Genomic DNA, 20,180 nt, shown 5'->3' with positions numbered 1-20,180 from the left:
TCATTTCAACTTCAGCACCAACGTTGATTCCGGTCTTTGCATGGAATCCACCAATCTAGACTGTGAAGCAGCGTACCATACCAGCCAAGGAGATTTTCGTGTCCACGTTAGCAGAAAACACCATGCTAAATGAAAGAAATTACTGGCACTGCCACGTACCGAACCTGGACCTGACTAGAGAAACAGAGCAAGAGCCTGTCATCCCACCGACTGAGCTACACCTACACGAGGAGACGGGGAGACAGACAGTGCACTCAACGGGCACAGTGGCGGGTCTACCACCAGCGCTCATTCAAAGCCCTCGTGTAAAGTGCAAACCACATAATGTATAATAAGTGTTCACGTGGTTTGGATTAGCGGTGAATGGAACAGCGTCTGGGGAAGGGGAGAGCGCTCCTTGGCAGCAACGCATGAAACAAGAGTGAGGGGCAGGCAGTGAGAGCCATAGCCGCGCGTGCCGCCCTCCTGCTCCTCACCCTTCGCCAGACGTTCCTCTCCGTTTTCTTTCTGCCATTGCTGCTGCGTTTGCTCCCTTGGTTATCTGAATGCCGCCCCTGCGAAGCTCGGGTAATGGCTACCAGAGTCTCTGGTTTCACTCTTCGTAAAGTGTGAATTCAAGTGACGCTGCATGGGCAAGTTGTTGTGGGTGCTGTTTACAGCTTCGCAGTCCAACCACCCTCACAGCTTGGATTGGAGCCAATGCTTTTTTTTTAAATTATTTACTCACTAAATACTGTCAGCCACTTCTTGGTGGCCAATGCGGGTGTGGTACGTGGTTCGTAGATGCTGCAATGTAATGCAATAGAAGGAGTGTAAGAACAATTTAGGGAGCAGAGAAAGATCTTAGTAGGTATCTGCTGATCATCCTCAGCATCCGCCCATTTGTGCGCACTGCAGAGCCTCTCCCCGAGACCTCCAACTGTTCCTACCCTGAGTCATCCTAATTCACATTTCAGCCCCAAATTTTCCCATCTCATCCCTGTACAGAGCTTTCTGCATTCTGCCTCTCTACCCGGCCTTCTTGTTCACTCCAGCCATGCAGTACACGAATGACGGCAGCCCCTTGCTGGCAAAAATGAGAGAGGGTGCCGATTATGTGCGGGTCACAAGCTTTCTTGCTATTGTGCAGCCTGCATTCTTGTTATGCAGCAGAACTACATGGCATAGTCACAATCAGTGATGCCAATTTAGCGGATTTTCCGCTAAATCTGGCAGATTTCATTTTATTCTGACGGGGAAAAAATTAGTCTAGCGGCTAGTGGATTTTTTGACGGGCCATTTTTATATATAGCGGATTTCTGGTGGATACCTCACGCAGTGCACCGATTCAAAATCGCCCTGCAATAAACCATTTCCGTGTCCTCTAAAAATGCAGAAATTGCTTAACTTCAGAGGTTAGGAGGGCTCCTGTTCACTTGCTCCGCCTATCTCAGACAAACAAATCCGTGAGGTTTCAAAACGGCTCTGAGACAATCTAAAAAATTCAAAACCAGTGGAGCAAAATCACCCTCCTGGACTGGAGGCAAATATCGTCCACGCAGTCGTTCTGGTGTGAAGTTCACTCCTATAAGGACGCCTGCGGCGAAAACCCGTTCGCCGAGCTGGCCGGATTTGTCATGTCGATGCTCGGGCTGCCGTATTCAAATGCCGAAGTAGAGGTGAGGTTTAGTCAGCTTAACATAGTAAAATCCAAGATGAGGAACAAGCTGAAGCCCGAAACAACAAACTCCATCCTCGTCGTAAGAGCGGGACTGAAGTGACACCAGAAAAGTTGTTTTGATTACGAACTTCCCGCAGCAGTTGTTAGTGCGATCGGGACATCTGCAACGTATGTGCAACCAAGTCACCTTTCTGGTCCCTCAACGAGTACCAGCGGTCCTGTGGAGATGGTGTCAGACGACGACAGCGGCAACGAAGACCTCGATGTGTTTTTTGTTGACCTGTGATTTCTTTTTTTTTTCATCAGTGTGAACATTTATAACTTTTAGCCTCTTCTGTGATGAGGTTGACCAATGACGACCACCGCAGCACTGAAACCTGAAGTGTTCTGTTAGACTCCTTGGAAGACTCTTTTATATATTATTTCAGCTCTCGTAGTTTTGCGGAGCTTTTAAGAATGATAAAGGTATTTATCATACGAAATTGCACTGTTATTTTAAATAAAATAGGCCCTAGCGGGAAATTTAGCGGATATGTTTTAGAATCTAGCGGAATCTGGCGGATTTCTCATTGCTTTTTAGCGGATGTCTGACGCCCAGCGATGGCAACACTAGTCACAATGATCTACTCAAGTGCACAGTGTCGTTCACCTTTGTTCGTTGCTTGAGCTGTGGGTGTAAATTTCACCCAGCTGCTCTGTTCCATCGAGTGAGTGATTTTACCTTCTGCAATGCTGCTTGTATCTGGTAGACAGTGAGATGAAGGATTTTTCAACAGGACTGCACACCCATCTGTGGTGACTCTCTTTCGCACCAAAGGAGGGCAAGCTAATGGCTCGATTAGCTATAATGGGATAAGCATTTCAGGATAATCCATGACTTTGTGTAGCGCAAAAAAAAAAAGACAGAGGACACAGGGAGGCGACGAGCACAAGCGCTAACTTCCAACTGAGTTTATTGAAAAAAATGCGTGAATTTAAAACAGCGGTGTGGGACATTATCAAGACAAGGGAAATAATCGAGGCGTCCACACCATCTGTGGCCTTGTCCGATAAGGAGATTGGCTGAGTGGGGGGTGGGTGCCACCTTAGCCAATGCCTCGTGCTGCCTTTTATCCATGTCACAGCATTGTGTGCATAATTTTGTGTGCAAATTTGATCATGCCTTGCTTTTGTTCTGTTCTTTTCTATCTTTGTTTCTTTATGATAATGCCCCGCCCCAGTGTTTTAAATTCACGCATTTTTTGAGTAAACTCAGTTGGAATTTAGCGCTTGTGCCCGTCGCCTCCCTGTGTCCTCTGTTGGTGTTTTTTTGTGCTACACGAAGTCATGGATTACCGCTACCAACTAGCCCAAACCCAAGCTCTGATTTCAGGATAGAATGAATCGAAGAGGAAGCAAATCGGCAGTGCGTTGAGCAGGGTGTCGAACCGGAACTGGAACCAAACCGAAAATCTGAACCGAACCTGAATTGGAACCCCTGATCGAAGTACTGCATTTGTTGGTTCACTACTTTCTGCAAGTATTTGGGATTTTTAAAGAAGTTGAAAGAAGTGTTGCATGGTCCCTTTAAGTTGACCAAGGCAAAATATTTGCACAAAGAAACCTACATAATGAATTTGTTTTTCTACCAACGTGATAGAGAGACAAAAACCGAACACAAAAGAAAAATCAAACACAAAAAACACTCCTGCTTTTTCTCTGAACCCATTTGAACCTGTTTGAACCGGTTCGATCCAGTTGGAACTGGAATGGAATGGTGCTCCGGAACCGAACTCGAAAGGCTTGAACCTGAGCCCGAACTGAACCCCCGAAAATTCTGGTTCGACATCCCGGCATTGAGGCATGTTTATTTGGTTGTCACTTTGCACATTTCCTTTGGTGTCAGTGCTGCTACCGCGATCAATATTTTCCTGTTACCCTCCCGCTTCATCGTGGCTGCACTGTGTTGGTGAGCGAAAGCACCACACTTACTAGCCCACATGAAACTGTCATGCACGCAGGATGCAGGAACTGGGCATCCGACCGGACGACCGGGTGGTCTGCTTTGGTCAGCTGCTGGGAATGTGTGACCAGGTCAGCTTCCCTCTCGGTGAGTAAACGTGCTGTGCAGGGCACACAGGTCATCAATGCATGGCCGGCACCTAATGGCCTCTCGGTGACTTGATTGCCCCCACGATTCTCATCAGAGACCCCACTTTTCGCAAGCTCTCTACGACATACAGTCCTAGAACCTCGGTAGAAGCCGTGGTTGATGTAACTGACATTTTAAATGACAGGACAAAAAGAAAATTTGCAGATCGTTCATTACTTTGAGGGTCAGCTGACTCGGGATTGTTCCCGTTCCACTGTATTAGGGCAAAGCCCCTTAAGGGCTGGGGCTGTTGGCGTCTCCTGTCGTCGTCGTAATTGTTGTCTCATGTAGTCACAGTACTAAAACACTGGGACACTCGTTTACGCCTAGTGCTAGAGAGCTTCGTGCTTAAAAAACAAGAGACTTTTGCCGCAAAGCTGTATACCTCTGCCGCCCAATGGTTTCATCTCCACTGGCAAAAACCCTACGGCGCCGAGAATACACTTATACGCTGCATGCTTCACCCCTCCCCAGGTTTCACGTTAGTGGAGACGGCCCGGGATTTTTTATTTTTTTTTTCTTGAAATAGTAGCACTTGGGACTAAGGCTAGGAAAAAGGCACTGTTAGGGCTAGTAGGGGCAGTGTTCGTGGCTTGGTTATTGCTAGAATCGCATGCAGGAAACAAATTGCAGTGGCCGACCACGTTGCCTTCGGCCACTTACGCAAACCAAGCACAGAGAAGAAGGGCTGGCTTACAATACGTGTGGGAGGGCTGCTACAGGATTGAAGGAATCGCCTGTGCCAATTGGGTGTGGGAAGTCCCAGCAAATCCTGCGGTTGATGACACTAACAGGCAACGACCCCGCAGAAGTATAGTGTGCAAACATTTGAAACTTTTGAATATCAAATAAAATAACGTGATATTCGGTTGGGCTTCGAATCGAAGAGCACTTTTAGAAAATGTTGAATATTTGCGAGTACAGCAGAATCTCGATAAGCGGAAATCGCTTGAACAGAATTGCCGCTTAAACAGAACTGTAGTCTGTAAGTTGTTGATAAATTAAAAAAAAACTTTCGGTAATCGGAACTAAAATTTCCACCTCACCGTCTAAATGGAACAGAAAACGGAACTTCTTGTCAAACCCATGGCCATCAGCTTTTCCGGTTCCGCCTGTTTAGTTTTCATTTTCTTTTTTTTAGCCTCGTTGGCCTCGTAAGCCTCCTCTCATTAGTATAGTCAGCCGTGTTAGTGCGATGAATGCAACATCGCAGTTCTTGTTCTAGTCGTTCGATCTCGATTCGAGTCGCCGAGGTTACAGGGCTTAGCTCCTGCCCCCTCGTTTGTGCCATTGTGGTGCTATTTGTGCTTCATTACTGCGTTGGCATCTTCTAAAATCGGTGGCTCCTAAGCACTCACGAAGTTGAGGCCTGAGCTTAGTACAGCATGTTGTTGGGCTAGTTGGTGCAGCATCATGAAAGTAGAAAAAACTGCGCGTAAAAGACAGGACCGTGACAAGTAGACAGGACAAGCGCAGTTGTGAGTCTGCGCTTGTCCTGTCTACTTGTCACGGTCCTGTCTTTTACGCGCAGTTTGTTTTTTCTACTTTCTTGAGGCCTGAGGTGTGCGCACCATGTGCTTACGTTAGAAAGGAAAGGAAAGAAATTTTTGACTTCAAAAGTGGCTCTTTGATGCATTTTCATGCACTTTTTAGGGCACAGTGACTAATTGTTGCCAAATAAACTTTGTGGAGTTCGTGCCTAAACCTCTTGTAGTTTTCTTGCGTTCTGAAAAACTATCACCTACCTTCACCTTCCGATGCTTAGAGTTCCATGAAATACCCTTAAGAGTGTGGGCACACATAAATTTGCACTTTTGCACATGCCTCTCAGTAAACGGAGCTTCTGTTAAATGGAACTAATTTTTTTCTGTCTCTTAAAGTTCCGTTTACCGAGAGTCTACTGTATTCGAGAGCACAAAGCAACAGTTGTTTCAACCAATTTGGATGCACGAAATTATGCTTTTCTGAAAACAATATATGCTCTGTTAAAAAGACACGAAAAATACACTCTTTACAGTGGGTGTTTTGATGTGACTGGGGACGGGGTGTATCGCCCTTTTTTGAGAGCCGTGGCAGGCTTTCCTGCAATGCACGGGGGATGTGCGTTTCAATACCAAAAGAAAGGGTCTTACAGAGCTTCTCTTATCCCCCTGGCATTAGGTGAAGTCTGCCCCTGTGCCTCTATTTGCATATCGTGATAACGCTGCATGCTCAACCTTCTCCTGCCCCAACACTAGCTAGAGGAGGAAGCACCTGCTGCGGCAACTCAGTAGCTAAGACTTTGTGCTGCTCAGCCCAAGGATGTGGGTTCGATCCCATCTGCAGCTGGGGTGGCTGCTTTTCAGATAAAAGCAAAAAGCAAAAACGCCCGCGCGTCGAGATTTCGGTGTTTGTTTAACCCTTTCAGTCACTGTGTCTCCATATGGAGACGCGACTTTATTCGTCGTTTTCCTCGTGAAAACGAAAAGTGTTCGTGCAGAGCGGTGCGGCTGATGTTTGAAACCTACAGAAGTGAAAGGTGGCACCATGTGATGTGGAATGGCGGAACTGCACTCATAAACATCGTTTCAAAATGGACGCCACCAAGTTTTGTGCGAGCTCCGGTGTGTTGCCGCCCTAATTTCCCTTTTAGCATGGCGTAAATCATTTATAAAGGCTAAAAACACCTCTTTCATGTGCATAGATTATTATTTCACCTCCTTGTTTGTAAACTGTCCCAGGATATTTATTATTTTTATAGGGAAAAAAGCAGGATTGAGTAATGGTGTCTCCGTACGAGGACACGACGCCATTTGCGTAATAAGTATTCTAGAGACACCGAACCTTTTTTTCTTACCTCTAGACACTTGACACTGCTAAACCTCCAAGTATGGAATTTTTCTGCAGTGAATGTAATAATTCGTGACTGAAAGGGTTAAGGTGTCTCAGGTGGCCAGAATTAATGTGGAGCCCTCCACTATGGCGTGCCTCCTACCCCAGGTGCAGCTTCGGCATGTTAGCTGTTCCACGACTGAAAAAATGGCCGCTTTTGGGTGCTTCCAGGAAACGTTTTTTTTTTTCTCTCGAGTTACTGGACACCTTTAGCATTGCTATGCATGAAATTGTAGCCTATACATTTCTCTTTCAAACACATAACAGCAGTTTTGTGAAAGGTACAATTATTTACAGTTTATTGGTCAAATAAGCGGGAAAAAAATGTGCAAAAAAAGTATACACAAAACACAAAGCGGCAATTTTACTGAGCCTAAAAATTATTTTAGGAATTCTAAGATATACGGAATGATTCTACATTCCTAAGCTTTGATTCAACATGTACATCAATGCTGTGCACCAAGTTCTGGATTTTTTGGGGCCCACCAACCTAGCGGCGCTGACGGCTGTGCCACTGTGCGAAGCCACTCTAGAGTCAGTTGGCCTCTCTAAAGTGTGCATCCAAGCAAGCGTGTTTGTGGTCTCACACAAGATCATTATCACTTGAGTAGTAAAAAACAAGAAAAAAAATTTAGCGCTCTTGAGAAGCAGCACGCGTCACTCTACAGCACTAATTTTACACGAGTGCCAGGCTATCTTGAAGGTGATAACGCAATACAGCGCAGTGCATTTGGCAAAATATCCCCGCCACACGTTGTCCAAACCCTACACATGAAAGTGCACCGCAGTCATCAGATATTAAGCACGTTTTGTTTATAAATGCAGCGCGAAGTCAAAAACGAACCTTCCCTGACAGCAGCGGCTGAAGTCTGATGCTGTTGAATGGGAGAGTTCATTAGAACTAAAATCTGAAAAATCCACATCCTTGCTGGAGTCATCACTACTGCTGGGGTAAAAAAAGTTGGTAGCAGCAGGGGCCAAAGTTCCTGAAACCGCTGTCCACCTTTGCGGAGCACGCAGTGAAACAGGGGGCCATTTTCATCCAACTCGCTGCTTCCTTGGTTTCAAATTTCACTCGCGACGCCGTCTACCCACTCGAAGTGTAAACAAACGGCAACAAAACTGAAAAAGGGGTTTCTAATGAACGTTCCAGATGGCGTCCGCTCTCCGAATAGCGCTGTTTTTAGTTTTTGCGGAGGTTTGAAAATCATTGTTCTCCCGTGAACGACGGCAAAAGAGTTAAAGCCCCACAAGCAATCAATCAATCAACCGCGCAGGCTTAGCCCAGTGCTTACTCCTGTGTATTTGCAGGCCAGGCGGGCTACTCGGTGTACAAGTACGTGCCGTACGGCCCCATCGACGAGGTGATGCCGTACCTGTCGCGGCGCGCCATCGAGAACAACAGCCTGCTGAAGAAGGTCTCCAAGGAGCTGGGCCTGCTGCGGCACGAGCTCAGCAGGCGCCTGCTCACGGGGCAGCTGTGGTACACGCCCCGCGGACACTACCGGCCCGTCTGACGCGCCACCCCCCCGCCCTCCGCCACGACGTCCCGTGGACTCCCGACGACGTAACGATACTGTGTGCGTGCTTGCACGCACCTCTCGGCAGAAGATGAGGAGAAGCCAGGGCCGCCTTCGACCTTTCGAGAACAGTCACCCGGTTTATGCGTCTTTGTGGCGCAGCTGCTGTTTGGGCTGTGGTGGATCTGCTGTGCTCGTTTTGGCTGCGCTTGGTGTGGCAAACGTTGATTTTGTATTTCTCATTCACAAGCTGTAGGAAGTCTGAGGTGTGATCTCGGGGCTCGTAAACGGGAAATCTTACTAAGAAATACTTACGGTTAGGCTGGTTTGCGCGACGCTGTTTTTGGATCTGTCGTCGTGGTGAAAACGTGTCATTTGGATACTTTATGTTTGTTTGTTGTTTGGATGCATATTAGATACATAAACAGAATGTAGTAGTATTGGAATCTCTTGTTCTGTTGCGTTAGAATCAGGTCTATGAAAAGGGGTCGGGTGGGGCTTTGAGGGGACCGCCCAGCGCTGACCGAAGTCATCCCCGTTTTGCAGCCCGAGTAGGCCCACTATGTGGGACTGTCAGCATTGAAAGAGTAGTTTAGTGTGCCATGCGTTGGAAGCTGGTCACACTGACACTACTAGGGCTGGAAACCCGTTTTGACGTCTAAGACGCAATTGGAGCGGATGCCACAGCCCATGTTGCCACGCTCTAACGCACAGAAATATATTTGAAGCGTCCGCAAGAATTCACTGGTTGGTAGGGTTGTGACTGCGCTCTATTTTTGTGATCTTTCGCATCGGTTGTGGTTTTCCCAATGATTGCGCTTACGCATCCACCCCTAGTTTGGGTGCCCCGGTTGAAAGCCTGCCGTCTATTTTTCTAAGTGCAGCACAGGCGACGAAAACAGTGCCCAAGTGCAAAAGGGGGTTCACTGAACCAAAGCAGACTAGAAGAGGGGGGATGAGGTAGCCAGGACTCTGGATATCTGTTCGGGGAATCGGAAAATATTATTTTGTGTAAGTTCCCGCCTTTCTTGCAGTTACCGTGCGCCCACGGTTGTTGGCTAGTCACCGGCCTTGCCCTGATTGGGCAAGCGATTGACTGCGTTTTAGAGCACGAGCCAGGCATGCAAAGTGCTGCAGCGCTAATATTAACACCTTAATTTAAAAAAAAAATTTAATTTGTGTACCATTCACTCATTTGCACTCGGGTTTCACACGAAGATCACATTCTATGGCCGTTTAGCACCAAAATGAGAGTGTCTGGTTATCTGGCAGTGAAAGAACCAGCGAAAGAACCAAGAGCGCGGACAATATAATGTCACCTCTGTGAAATGTGAGTGCAATGAAGCGAGCGATTTGCACGGGGGATTTTTTTAAAGTGCTCAGGTTGTTCATAATAACAGCACCCTGTGGCCTTACAGCTGCGTGCGTGAAGGTTTCGCCTCTGTCGTGATCAGTGTCGGGGATTGACCTGCCTCCCGGTTTCTTGGCAGATTCAGTGTGCAGCCGGTACGTGTGTCAGAGCTGCCGTGCCTGCCAAAAAGCGCATTTTTGTTTTCTGCCACTTTTTGTTTTCAATACCTCTCAGTTGATCACCGCAGCTGGTTGTTATTGTGGCCGTGCTGTAGCGCATTTGTGTAGGGTTGTTGTGGCGTTCAACCTCGGATTGATGTACCATTGCTGCCTTGAAGTATTGCTGCATCTATGAGCATTTTTTTTTTTGCGTACGTTGCAGTGTTGCTGCTGTGAACATGTCTTATACAATGTCGCACAAGACATCAACTAGTGGTCTCGCTGTAATGATCTCTATACCACCACCTGCAATTAATTAGTGGAAAAAAGTACCAACTTGTAAGCCTGCAGAATGTCTAGACAACAGAAAGAGAGAGAGAGAGAGATTTATCAGATGTAAGCTTAGAGGTTTGCTAGCATGTTCTTACCTACATGCTACTCTGCGGGGATGGGGAGAAGGGAATAAAGTCCCCAAAAGAAGTAGGGCGAAATAGAGAGGGAAAAAATTTCACTCCACTGTCAGTGTGTGATGGGCCGTCAATGAAGGCGCGCTTTAGTGTGCAAAAAAGGAAGGTCCTGATTGCTTCAACCACATGGCACCCATGAACCCAAACGCAAACTCAGGCTTGTACAAGCGACGTGAAGTTTGAAGGCAGGAAAGAGTGTGTTGTTTGTGGACGTCTAAGCTCCTCTTGAAGAATGGGAATAAGGTAATTAAAGGCAGCTCAGAACGTTTTTGGGCCAACTTCAGTGCTGCCCTTAGGTGTACTGCAACTTGGCAAGCGGGGTAGTAGCAGCCAAGATCACTTAACTGCGAGCAGAGTAAGGTTACTCCTTTACAAGCGAAAGGATTCACTTGTCATGCCTTCATTGGCTTCCATTTATTCCCTTTCCCAGTCTTGAACAGTGACATAGGATGACAATCATTGGACCCCCACAAACTTCTGGCTAGAGCTATGTGAGGCAGACCCGAGCCAATTGTCCACCTCCCCGACCTTCACGCCGTAACTGACAATCCAGTGAAGTTCGCTTGCTTCAGCTTACATCTTTAAATTGGTGAGAAAAACTCACTGCTAATGTGCAATCGCTGACAGCTAGTAGTACGCTCTGTGGTTACATCTTCGAGGCGTCTGCCTGTCAAAAAAAAATGCCACCGCCACAGCTTACTGAGTAGGACCCGTTCATCAACAACAGCTGTTAAAAACAAAACCAGCGTGTACTGTGCAAAGTATTCTAAGTCACCGTAGTGAGGTGACAAACTTCTCCCAGTCACTTGTGCTAGTGGTGATGCTGCAATGCAGTTCCTCACCACCCACGCCTGCTCAAACGTCGTTTTAGAGGTCGCTTCTCGGTGAGACGGCCCTCTCCCTTTTATTTTTTTAAACTGTCGTTCTTGCTTTTCGTTACCTGTTAGTGAGGAATCTCTATCTTCTTGTCCGGTAGCACTGCTTTTTTACTGTGGGAATCTCGACCGCATTTTTGTGGCAGCCCAGCATTTTTTTTTAAGAAGAAGAAGAAGAATCTATTATATATATATATATAAAGAAGAGAGAGGTACTATTTGTGCTATTCTTGAGTGTGTTCATCTCAATCTTGCTTCAACCAAGACTGTGATGCTAATAAAAGAAGAGCTGTGCCAGCATACATTTGTGGGTGTGTGGATGTTTCTGCAGTGCACAGCCTCTGCAAGCTTGCTGTGTGCTTGCATTGTAGGAATATATTTTCTTTGCCCGGTATGTTTCCCTCCAAAGATGAGGTAATAAAATTTCGGGGCAATGAATCGGGGGTTTTGGGCCTTTGTACGAATGTGGCCCTTTGAAAGCACTGAAAACCCTCGAATTTGGAAAGCTTGCTTTTCAAGGCCTCGAAAGTCCCGGTATTTTTACGAACCCTGGAAAATATTTGAATTTTAAAGGCCTTGAAAGTCAGAAATATTTACGAGCCCTGGAAAGTCCTTGAATTTCTTGCTTTTTCTTCTTTAGTGCGCGTAAAATCAACATGAATCAGTGTAATGACTCGGCTAGTACGTACTTCTTGATTGATCTACTTTAGCAAATTAAAATTTCCATTTTGTGATGTCCCAAAAATGTCTATCCGTGTAGCCCTAACACACAGTTATGAGAACTTCATTAAAGAAAAAGTGTCACTACAGCTAATGTTTCAAACATTGGCTGCAGCGACTTTGTTATTGCAGCTAAATCGAGAACCGGGCTACTTGGTCTACATTCATTGTGATGGTGCAGCGCAAACTTAACAGGATGAGAGAAGGACACAACACGAGAAGGACACAACCAATTGTTGTGTCCTTCTCTTGTCCATCTGTGCACTGTTCCACCACAATAAACTGTAATTTTTTTCTCATTATTCCGAGCACCCGTTTTCCACCAACATATGTCTTATTTAGTTTTCTAACAGACGATGCGGTTCTTGTAAATCCACGCATAGAGCATTGATAGTTCTTGAAAAACCTCGAAGTTTTTGTCCAAGCAGCATCAGCTCTGTGTGTCTGGATGGCACACGATATACTTAATAGAATACCAACTAGGCCAGTCAATTACGTCACTAAATCATATTGTTTCGGGATGAAGGAAAGTAACCTCATCCGATTACTTCAGGCATTCGTCGTAAGCCGCGTGGTCTACGTCGCCCCGTACCTGAAGCTCAGGATGGACGAAAAGAACAAAATAGATGCCATGCTCAGGAAGGCCTTCAAACAGGCACTAGGCATACCCGTCACTACCTCGAATGAACGGTTCGAGGCACTGGGCCTGCACAATACCCTAGACGAGCTGATCGAAGCTCAGAGGATCGCACAACTGGAAAGGCTCTCGAAGAGCCCGACTGGGCGACACATTTTAAGCTCCCTTCGCATCAACTATGCATCTGGAGCTGGAGCTAAATTGGACATCCGAACTGAGATCACGGCGAGCATATATGTCGTGCCACTGCCCAAGAACATGCACCCCGTACACAACGCAGAATGCAGACGCGCAAGAGCACAGGCACTGCAAAAAAAATTTGAGAGGTCTGAGGACGTGGTTTACGTGGACGCCGCGGACTATGACGATCGGGACGCCATGGCCGTAGCCATGGTAAATCGACAGGGCGATTCAGTCGCTTCCGGCACGATCGTCACGACGTCACCTGAAGTCGGGGAGGAGGCGGCCATTGCCCTGGCTATGACAGCATCCAGCAAATACAAATTTATAGTGAGCGACTCCAAGTCGGCCATCCTTAATTTCTCGAGAGGGCGCGTGTCGTCGGAAACGCTTAAAATCCTGCAGGCGGTTTGTGCGGCGATCGGGTCAGAGGGGTCCAAAAGTCTGGGCGCCGGCCCACTGCGGTCTCCCGGGGAACGAGAATGCGCACGCCGCGGCTCGAGGTCTAACCAACCGAGCCGACGCCAATGATTCCACCGTCGACGCGCACTCGTTTCGCCGGTCGGGGCGGGACAGGCTGGTATCTTATCGGGACATACTAGATCATTACAGCCTTGAAAGAGCGAGATACCCTGCACCACACAGAACTTTAACTAAGTGGCAACCGGTGGCGTGGCGTTTGCTCCAGACCAACACGTTCCCTAACCCTGTAGCCTGCAGCCGCTGTTACCCGGGGCTGTACACAGCTGAATGCAAACTTTGTAAAGGCAGAGCGGACCTCCAGCACATGGTTTGGTCGTGTCCCATCAAGAGTAAACAGGTACAGCAGAAAGGACGCCCTTTCTTAGACATTAGAACCGTGGAGCAGTGGGAGACCGCGCTGCTCAGCTCCGATCCCGAAGTGCAAGTCGAACTCGTCCGGATGGCTGAAGACGCCGCCGGGGTCCAAGGACTCCTGGCTGCCGCTTAAAAGGGGGAAGAGGACCGCGGAGGATCTCCAACCTCTTCCTTTTCCCACCTTTCCTTTCTCTCTGTAATCTTGGATGCATAAAATTATGTCCCATTAAAAATGAGAAATTTTCTGCTAAAAGTCGAACAAAACATCAAAACATAGTCTTTGCAACAAATTAGACGAATTAGTTAAGCATCAGAAGTACTTTGACACTGCACCTTGAGCACTTATGATTGACCCCTCCTCCGCCAGCAGCAACAGGCTTTCCCACAATGCACCGGTGACCTGCGGCTAAACGGCAAGAGCAAGGGGCTTATGGAGCGCTTCTTATCTCCTTGGCATTGGGCAATCCCCTGCCTCGTGCTTCCCTTTTCGCATCCTGATAACATGGTTGCACTCAAGCTAGAGCGGTCAATACTCTCAAGATAAGAATGCCCAGCTGCGTACTGACATAGTCCCGTTTTGTAATTGCATGGTGCGCAACGTTGATGTTTTTTTTAACCTGGGAGGTCCTACGTTCATTCTCATACACACTGCAGCACAAGCACGTCTAAATCGCACATCTGCACCAATTTAAGCACAGTTAAACCTCTTTAAACCGTACCTGACGGGGACACGAAGGAAGTACGTACTAATTCCGGCACTACGGTTTATCCGAATGCATTAGGTTAAAGGGAAATCGAGTCGGGGATTCGACTTAACTACGTATAAAGTATAAACTGCGGCTTATGCGGGTCTGGTTTAACGAGATTTTACTGTATCTCTCTTTATATGCTTTTTTTATGCGTTGATATTAGGGATGAAATTGCCTTCGCGGAAGTTGTACTTAAAGGGCTGGGTGATGAAGACAAAATGCAAGTTTAGTTCATTTGAAAGACTACATGCCACTTTCAACACAAGCTGTGTACGACGAAAACGTGACCATGCGACTCAGTAGCTACTTTTTCGCAATGAGCTTGTGATGTGTTGTGGGCAGTTTGTTGTGAGGCCCACCTGCCTCACGCACAAGCTGTCTGGTTTTGAGTTGCACAGGCTCAGAGTTCGCAGGCAAAAGCTGTCCGCGATGTTCCCTGACAAATTCTGCCAGGTCGTTCTCAAGTTTACGGTAGCGGCCATTCTGGGGTCCACGGAACGGTTTACGAGTCGGTGCGACTTGAAAGATGTCATCACAACAATTCCTCCAACCTCGAATGGTTGGCTCGCTTAGTCCGAGATGTCGTGATGCACTTGAATTTTCCTGCTCTTCGGACAGCAGGATCGCCCATTTCTTAAATTCGGTGGTGTACTAATTTCCCCCGCTCATTGCAGCGGCTCAGAAGGCAGAGGCAAGTACAAACAAAACAAAGCACAATGAGGGACCAATGCTGCGCAGTGCACGCGTTAGCTCTTCCCTCCGGACCAGACCGCCAAGTCAGGTTACCTCTAACAACGTAGCCAATGGCGTTACCGGGAGGAGCCGGCGTCGAAGTTGACGCCGAGAGCAGCGAGTTCGCCGCTCACGCTCCAGGCATAGTAGTACGAGGCGCGTGCCAGGGACGAAGGTATTTGAAGGAAGAAAGGCGAGGAAAAAAGCTCGCACCATGTTTGAGTCTGAATATAACGCGAGGGACGTTTGGGAGGCACAAATCGTGGGAAAAAAATTTGTTATATTCGTGCAAACACGGTATGTCCACATTCCACACACCTTAGAGTGGTGCATTTCCAAACCTCTTTGAGGTCGACACATCCTGTTTTTACGGCAGAAGCAACACTCTAAAAAGACATGTTACACCTTCCCAGGTCTTCGAAGCACCCCATGACACTCGGAATCCTTGGTAAACCCCCTCTGGACTGCAACAGGTAGGGGCGTCATAGTTACTGTAGACAGGATATGAAAAGTATCAAGTCGAAGCATCCACATAGGCTGGCCACGAAGAGTGCCATTACCCTTTTCCTTCGAAAAAGTTCTTCTTTTAACAGCAAGAAAAATGTGTGCTGAATTCCATCTCTTCACAACAGTGACCGATTTATTAAGTACCCCGCAGCACATTAAGCATGCCCACACGTCTGTTTTCCAGACTCTGGCGAAGCTAAACATCCATACGGCAAACGTTATCGCTGCATTTCTATACGCAGGTTGCTGGCCTTAGCCCTCAGCTGCAAATGAGAGATAACAGTCAGTCAGTGTCTTGAGAACAGAAAGACTCTTGTATAAGAACAACAAACTAAACAATGCCCTGTCTTTGCACCGATAAGTAGCCATGCTAAGTAGCCCTGCCACCCGACCACTTGTGCACATTTCGTGCCCACTGTATTTATTAGGAGTAAAAAAATGTCGTATTGGCATGCACGTAGGGCTTAGCAGCTGAGGCTACCTGGAGTTTTCAGCGATCTATGTGGGCTGTTGCGTCACAAAATTACGTGCCGCTTCACTTCATAGACCCGCACGGGACCTTTAGGATGCCCGACAGACTGTCCAAGCATGACGAAGCGATTCTTCACCGCGTGCTGCTAAATGTCACCTACACACGTTACTTTCGCTTCAAGATGAAACAGGCCACATTCCCCTTCTGCACTTTTTGCGGGGTGTGTGAGGACTTGACCCACGTATTATGCGAATGCACGGTATAGGGCAGCTAGGACACCCCTCTTAGTGTCCTTGGGCTTTCCACTTTCTAAAGCATTAACTCTAGTGACGTTCTAGGCCCTTGGTCTAACTTTAAACGAGCATCTCGAGTGACAAAAGCTCTATTAGCTTTCTTGCGAAGCACAGGACTGGACCAGACTCTGTAAACAGGACTCTATTACTGAGTGCATCATGTCATCATCATGATCACTTCACCGATTTCATTTTTTTTTTTTCATCTGGTGTAGAAAGCTAGGCGCCTTGGCCAGGCTAACCTCGCCAAGTATTATTAAAGACCATTCTCTCTCTCTCTAGCAGCTGCTGAAACAGCTCCTCAATCAGGCTCCAGTCATGTTCCACAAGTGCTTTAAAGCATGGAAGCTAGCACAGTGCCTTATGCAATCTTTCCAGATGCCGTGCTACTACTGCTGACAATCCCAGCATGCGTTTGCATGCAATTAATCTCGTTCGAGGTATGAGCACAGCCACTATCGTCCAGCAGCCCCAGACTCATCCCTCTGTGATCACAAGCCTCTCCAAGTGGCACAAGCTGCCTGCGGGAATAAACACAAATTTCAAATCACAGTGTGATTTCAATTTAATTGCAGCAGGAATGCGATTGCTCAAGTTCCAGGTTATCGTGATGAAACTGGAATGCTTTCCAGACAGTTCACACCGGGGGGTGCACAGTGGACGGCAGTGCCGGCGAAGTAGGGTCACTCTACCATACACTTTGCCCTCCTCAACGACTACTGTCAATCTCTCACATTCGGCAACGTGCTTACAACACACTAAAAATACTTCACCAACTCAGTGGTCGTTCGTTACTACACACTAGCTGCGACGGTTTCCCTTTGGTATTAACCAGGATGAGTCTTGGTCGCCAGCACGCGTCTTCACCGCCCTGCAACCACCAACCACGAGATCGAACCCTCGACACAGAAGGCTCTGAAATGGGCGGGCAGTCCACTGCCGCCTCGGAGAAAACGAGCTCAGCTCTGCTTTCCGGCGGCCTTTTTGCGAATGGGGTTCTGCCGGCACTCCTGCTGCAAGTTGTTCAGGTCGAAGGCCGCCGCCATGTTCTCCACGGTGAAGGCAAAGGGTGCCAGCTTCTTCCCCTCGACGTCCGGCCGGCGAGCGGCCACGCGCCCGTTCTTGAACACCAGCACCGTGGGCAGCTGCCGACTGAGCGCTGTGGTGCTGATGTGGTGCTCGTGCGCGATCTCGGGGAAGCGCGTCACATCGAGCTTGGCGAAGCGGAGGTTGTCGAGGGCGTAGCGCGCGGCGAGCTGCGCGAACGCTGGCGCCATCTGGACGCAGGCGGGGCTCCACAGTGCGTAGAAGGCCACGACCCAGGCGACGCGGCGGTCGCCCTGCAGCACCTGCTCGCGGAAGCTCTCGCCGTCCAGGTAGAGCACGGGGTCGGGCCCGCCGTAAGATGGCGGCTCCGGAAGCACCAGAATCTGGAGCAGGCACACGGCGCCATAGACCAGGCCCAGACGGGGGTCCCAGTAGAAGAACAGCAGCAGGCCGGCCACCTGGAGGAAAAAGTGCAGATGCCGACTTAGTGGACCGGTCAACCACTGACAGATCGGTCTCCCCATAACTTGCCTGATCAATAGACGATGAAGAAAGACAAAACACTGTCATTTTTCAACCACTCAGAAGACAGTTTGCTCATAACCCACATAATCAGTCGAGGATGAAGAAAGACAAAATGATATACGACATATAGTAGCCAACCGTTTTTTCTGGCACCAAGAATTCGGACTTGCTGGATATTGCGGACTTTCCCAAGGAACCGCCAGTTGCCCCATAGGAGTAATGACTCGCGGATTGTTCGGACTGTTCTTTTATTTGGACTATTTTTCATTCCCCTCTAAGTCCGAAAAACCGGTCGGCTACTGTACTTTATGTCATTTTTCAACCACTGAAAGGACAGTTTGCTCGTAACCCACATGATAGAGTACGAAGCGATACTCAAAACGACTTATACAGTTATGTTGTTTGTCACCCTAATTTGTTTAGCTCCATACGTTTTTTCTTTAACCAAAAAGTTTCATAAACCACATAATCACCCCATTACAGCCCTCCATCGATCATGGCGAAAAACAGCGCTCAAAATCGGTACGGAAGAGAAGGAGACGGTGCGCTGTTTTTCGCCATGATTGTGGACCAACTAGCTAGTCTTCACACCTTATTACTCCATCGGTGTTACTGATAATGCAAGGAAGAAATTTAACAAATTTTTGCTTTTTAGAATATCAAGATCCTATTACACTGAAACGCCTCCCAGTGGCAGAAAACATCCAACACGCGTTTTCAACCTTCGTTAAACATAGAAAACAGCTGCGGCAAAATACCAGTTCGGTCGAGGCACAGACGGTTCACTAGCGACACGAACACCAAGGCCGCGATGGCGCATTCACGCTAACACGGCCGAAGTTTTCGCGTGGCCTTGTAACACTTACATGTGCGACGCAAAACGAAGCACGACCTTTGAGCATGCAACAGGCTCGCGTATAGAAATACAAGCGGCGCAACTCACGCACACGGCATAGCGAGAAAGAACGAAACGCGAAACGACCGCTCGATCGTCTCGTGTTTCTCTCTCGGCCTGGTACGTCCGTATCCTTCGTTCAACACGCATACCAGCTAGGATTACGGAGGATTACCCACCGGTCCACTGCTACGGATCAATCACCGGTTCGCTACCGCTTTAATCATAAAGGATAGGTTTTCGCATTACTTCTAGTGGCCACAGACTACGAACGAAGCGTTCTTTACCTTGGCGTACATGCAGGCCGTGCCGATGTAGGGCAGTAACCGCACCACGCCCGTCTTGCGCGTGCGGAACAGCACCACGACGGCCACAAACGTCAGGATCTCGGTCTCGCGGAAGTCCAGCTGGCAGTCACCGCCCGGGAAGAGCACGTCGCAGAAGGGCCGGACGAGCCGCAGCACGGGAAAGCACGCTGCCAGCACAAGGTTCACCAGGTAGTGCGGGTGAAGCAGACGCCGCAGCTCGGCGCCCGTTACCAGCGCCATGGCGGCTTCGCTGTACTAAGCTCGACACTGCAAATGCACACACGAAAGCTGCGAAGATCGCTTTCTTGTTCTGGGGTCACGGACGCCAGACACGGCTGAGACTTGAACAACGGGAACGTACTGTACGCTGGAGCAGCCAACGACCGCTGGGCGACCTGTCCGACCTGGCTGACGCTCGCAATCAATCGAGCATGCGGGTGGGGATTGGATTGACTTGGCTGCATGGAGGAGAAGGAACTTCATGCTTGGCTGATACCCAAAAATAACTGACCATACTCACCTACCTGAAGTGCTGCAGTTAGCGCGAAGCGCCAAACCTGTAAAAAAATTCGCTGAAAATAATTTTATTGCTTGAACGACAACGCAACCAGAGTCCATAAAACGAATCGCCTGGCTACTTCGCACGCAGCCATTTCGCAGAGTTACTGGTTATAGACAGTTGCGAAACTCCCCATAGGCCCCATGTATCGAAAGCCGGTCTTCGGTGCCCCCCTGCGCCGGGGCAAGCACGGGGCAAGTTGACTAGCCTGTCGTCTGTCGGCAGGACGTTGAAGCAGTACTCAAGTGCTTGCGGCTGCTGCCGCAAGTCATAAAAAGAAAAGCCGCAAAAACACAAGTAAATTTTACGTAATTATTGTGTTTTAATTTAAAAAGCAATCTTTATTTTACAGAAGAATTTTGAATAATAATAGTTTAGTGAAGTTCCGTTTTTATCTCCTAGGTGCCGCGCGCGTCGACTTGCCCCTCAGCTTCCACGGAGTGGGGGGGCTAGCGCCGCCCGGATTCTGAAGCGGAGTTTCGCAACTGTCTATATTGAGTAACTCTGGCCATTTCGTACTTGGTTTTGATTTGTCCGCACTCCTAGTGAGAACAGCGTTTTAATTCTACGTACTCCTGGCATTAAGTTTTCGTCATTAGGGATCTTTGATGTAATGCGTCCCTCACACGCCATAAAATACAACGCAAAAGTTAAATGTGACCAACACCCGGCCGATTGTCAAATAA

The 20,180-nt window shown here is 48.1% G+C and overlaps 2 protein-coding genes across 2 annotated transcripts in view; one reads left to right on the top strand and one right to left on the bottom strand.

Moving 5' to 3' along the window:
- Nucleotides 1-11,335, top strand: part of Slga (proline dehydrogenase slgA) — a 245,486-nt gene extending 234,151 nt beyond the window's left edge. The window contains exons 10-11 of the mRNA XM_077679272.1: nt 3,661-3,749; nt 7,974-11,335. Of these exons, the coding sequence (XP_077535398.1) occupies nt 3,661-3,749; nt 7,974-8,179 (295 nt within the window). The 3' untranslated portion in view covers nt 8,180-11,335. The remainder of the gene's footprint in view (nt 1-3,660; nt 3,750-7,973) is intronic.
- A 5,374-nt stretch (nt 11,336-16,709) lies between these two features.
- Nucleotides 16,710-19,374, bottom strand: LOC144147204 (thioredoxin-related transmembrane protein 2 homolog). Its single transcript, XM_077679276.1, has 2 exons — nt 18,915-19,374; nt 16,710-17,665 (listed from the first exon to the last, which is right to left on the bottom strand). Exons 1-2 carry the CDS (start codon nt 19,173-19,175, stop codon nt 17,120-17,122), a joined length of 807 nt encoding a protein of 268 aa, XP_077535402.1. The 5' UTR covers nt 19,176-19,374; the 3' UTR covers nt 16,710-17,119.
- Between the last annotated feature and the right edge of the window lie 806 nt (nt 19,375-20,180).

Source organism: Haemaphysalis longicornis, unplaced genomic scaffold (genome assembly GCF_048455015.1).
Source record: "Haemaphysalis longicornis isolate Haplotype H1 unplaced genomic scaffold, Haemaphysalis longicornis Haplotype H1 scaffold_7, whole genome shotgun sequence".
In the NCBI taxonomy this organism is placed as follows: Eukaryota; Metazoa; Arthropoda; class Arachnida; order Ixodida; family Ixodidae; genus Haemaphysalis; species Haemaphysalis longicornis.
The sequence above is the reverse complement of the archived record's forward strand: the minus strand, read 5'-3'. Positions and strand labels throughout refer to the sequence as shown.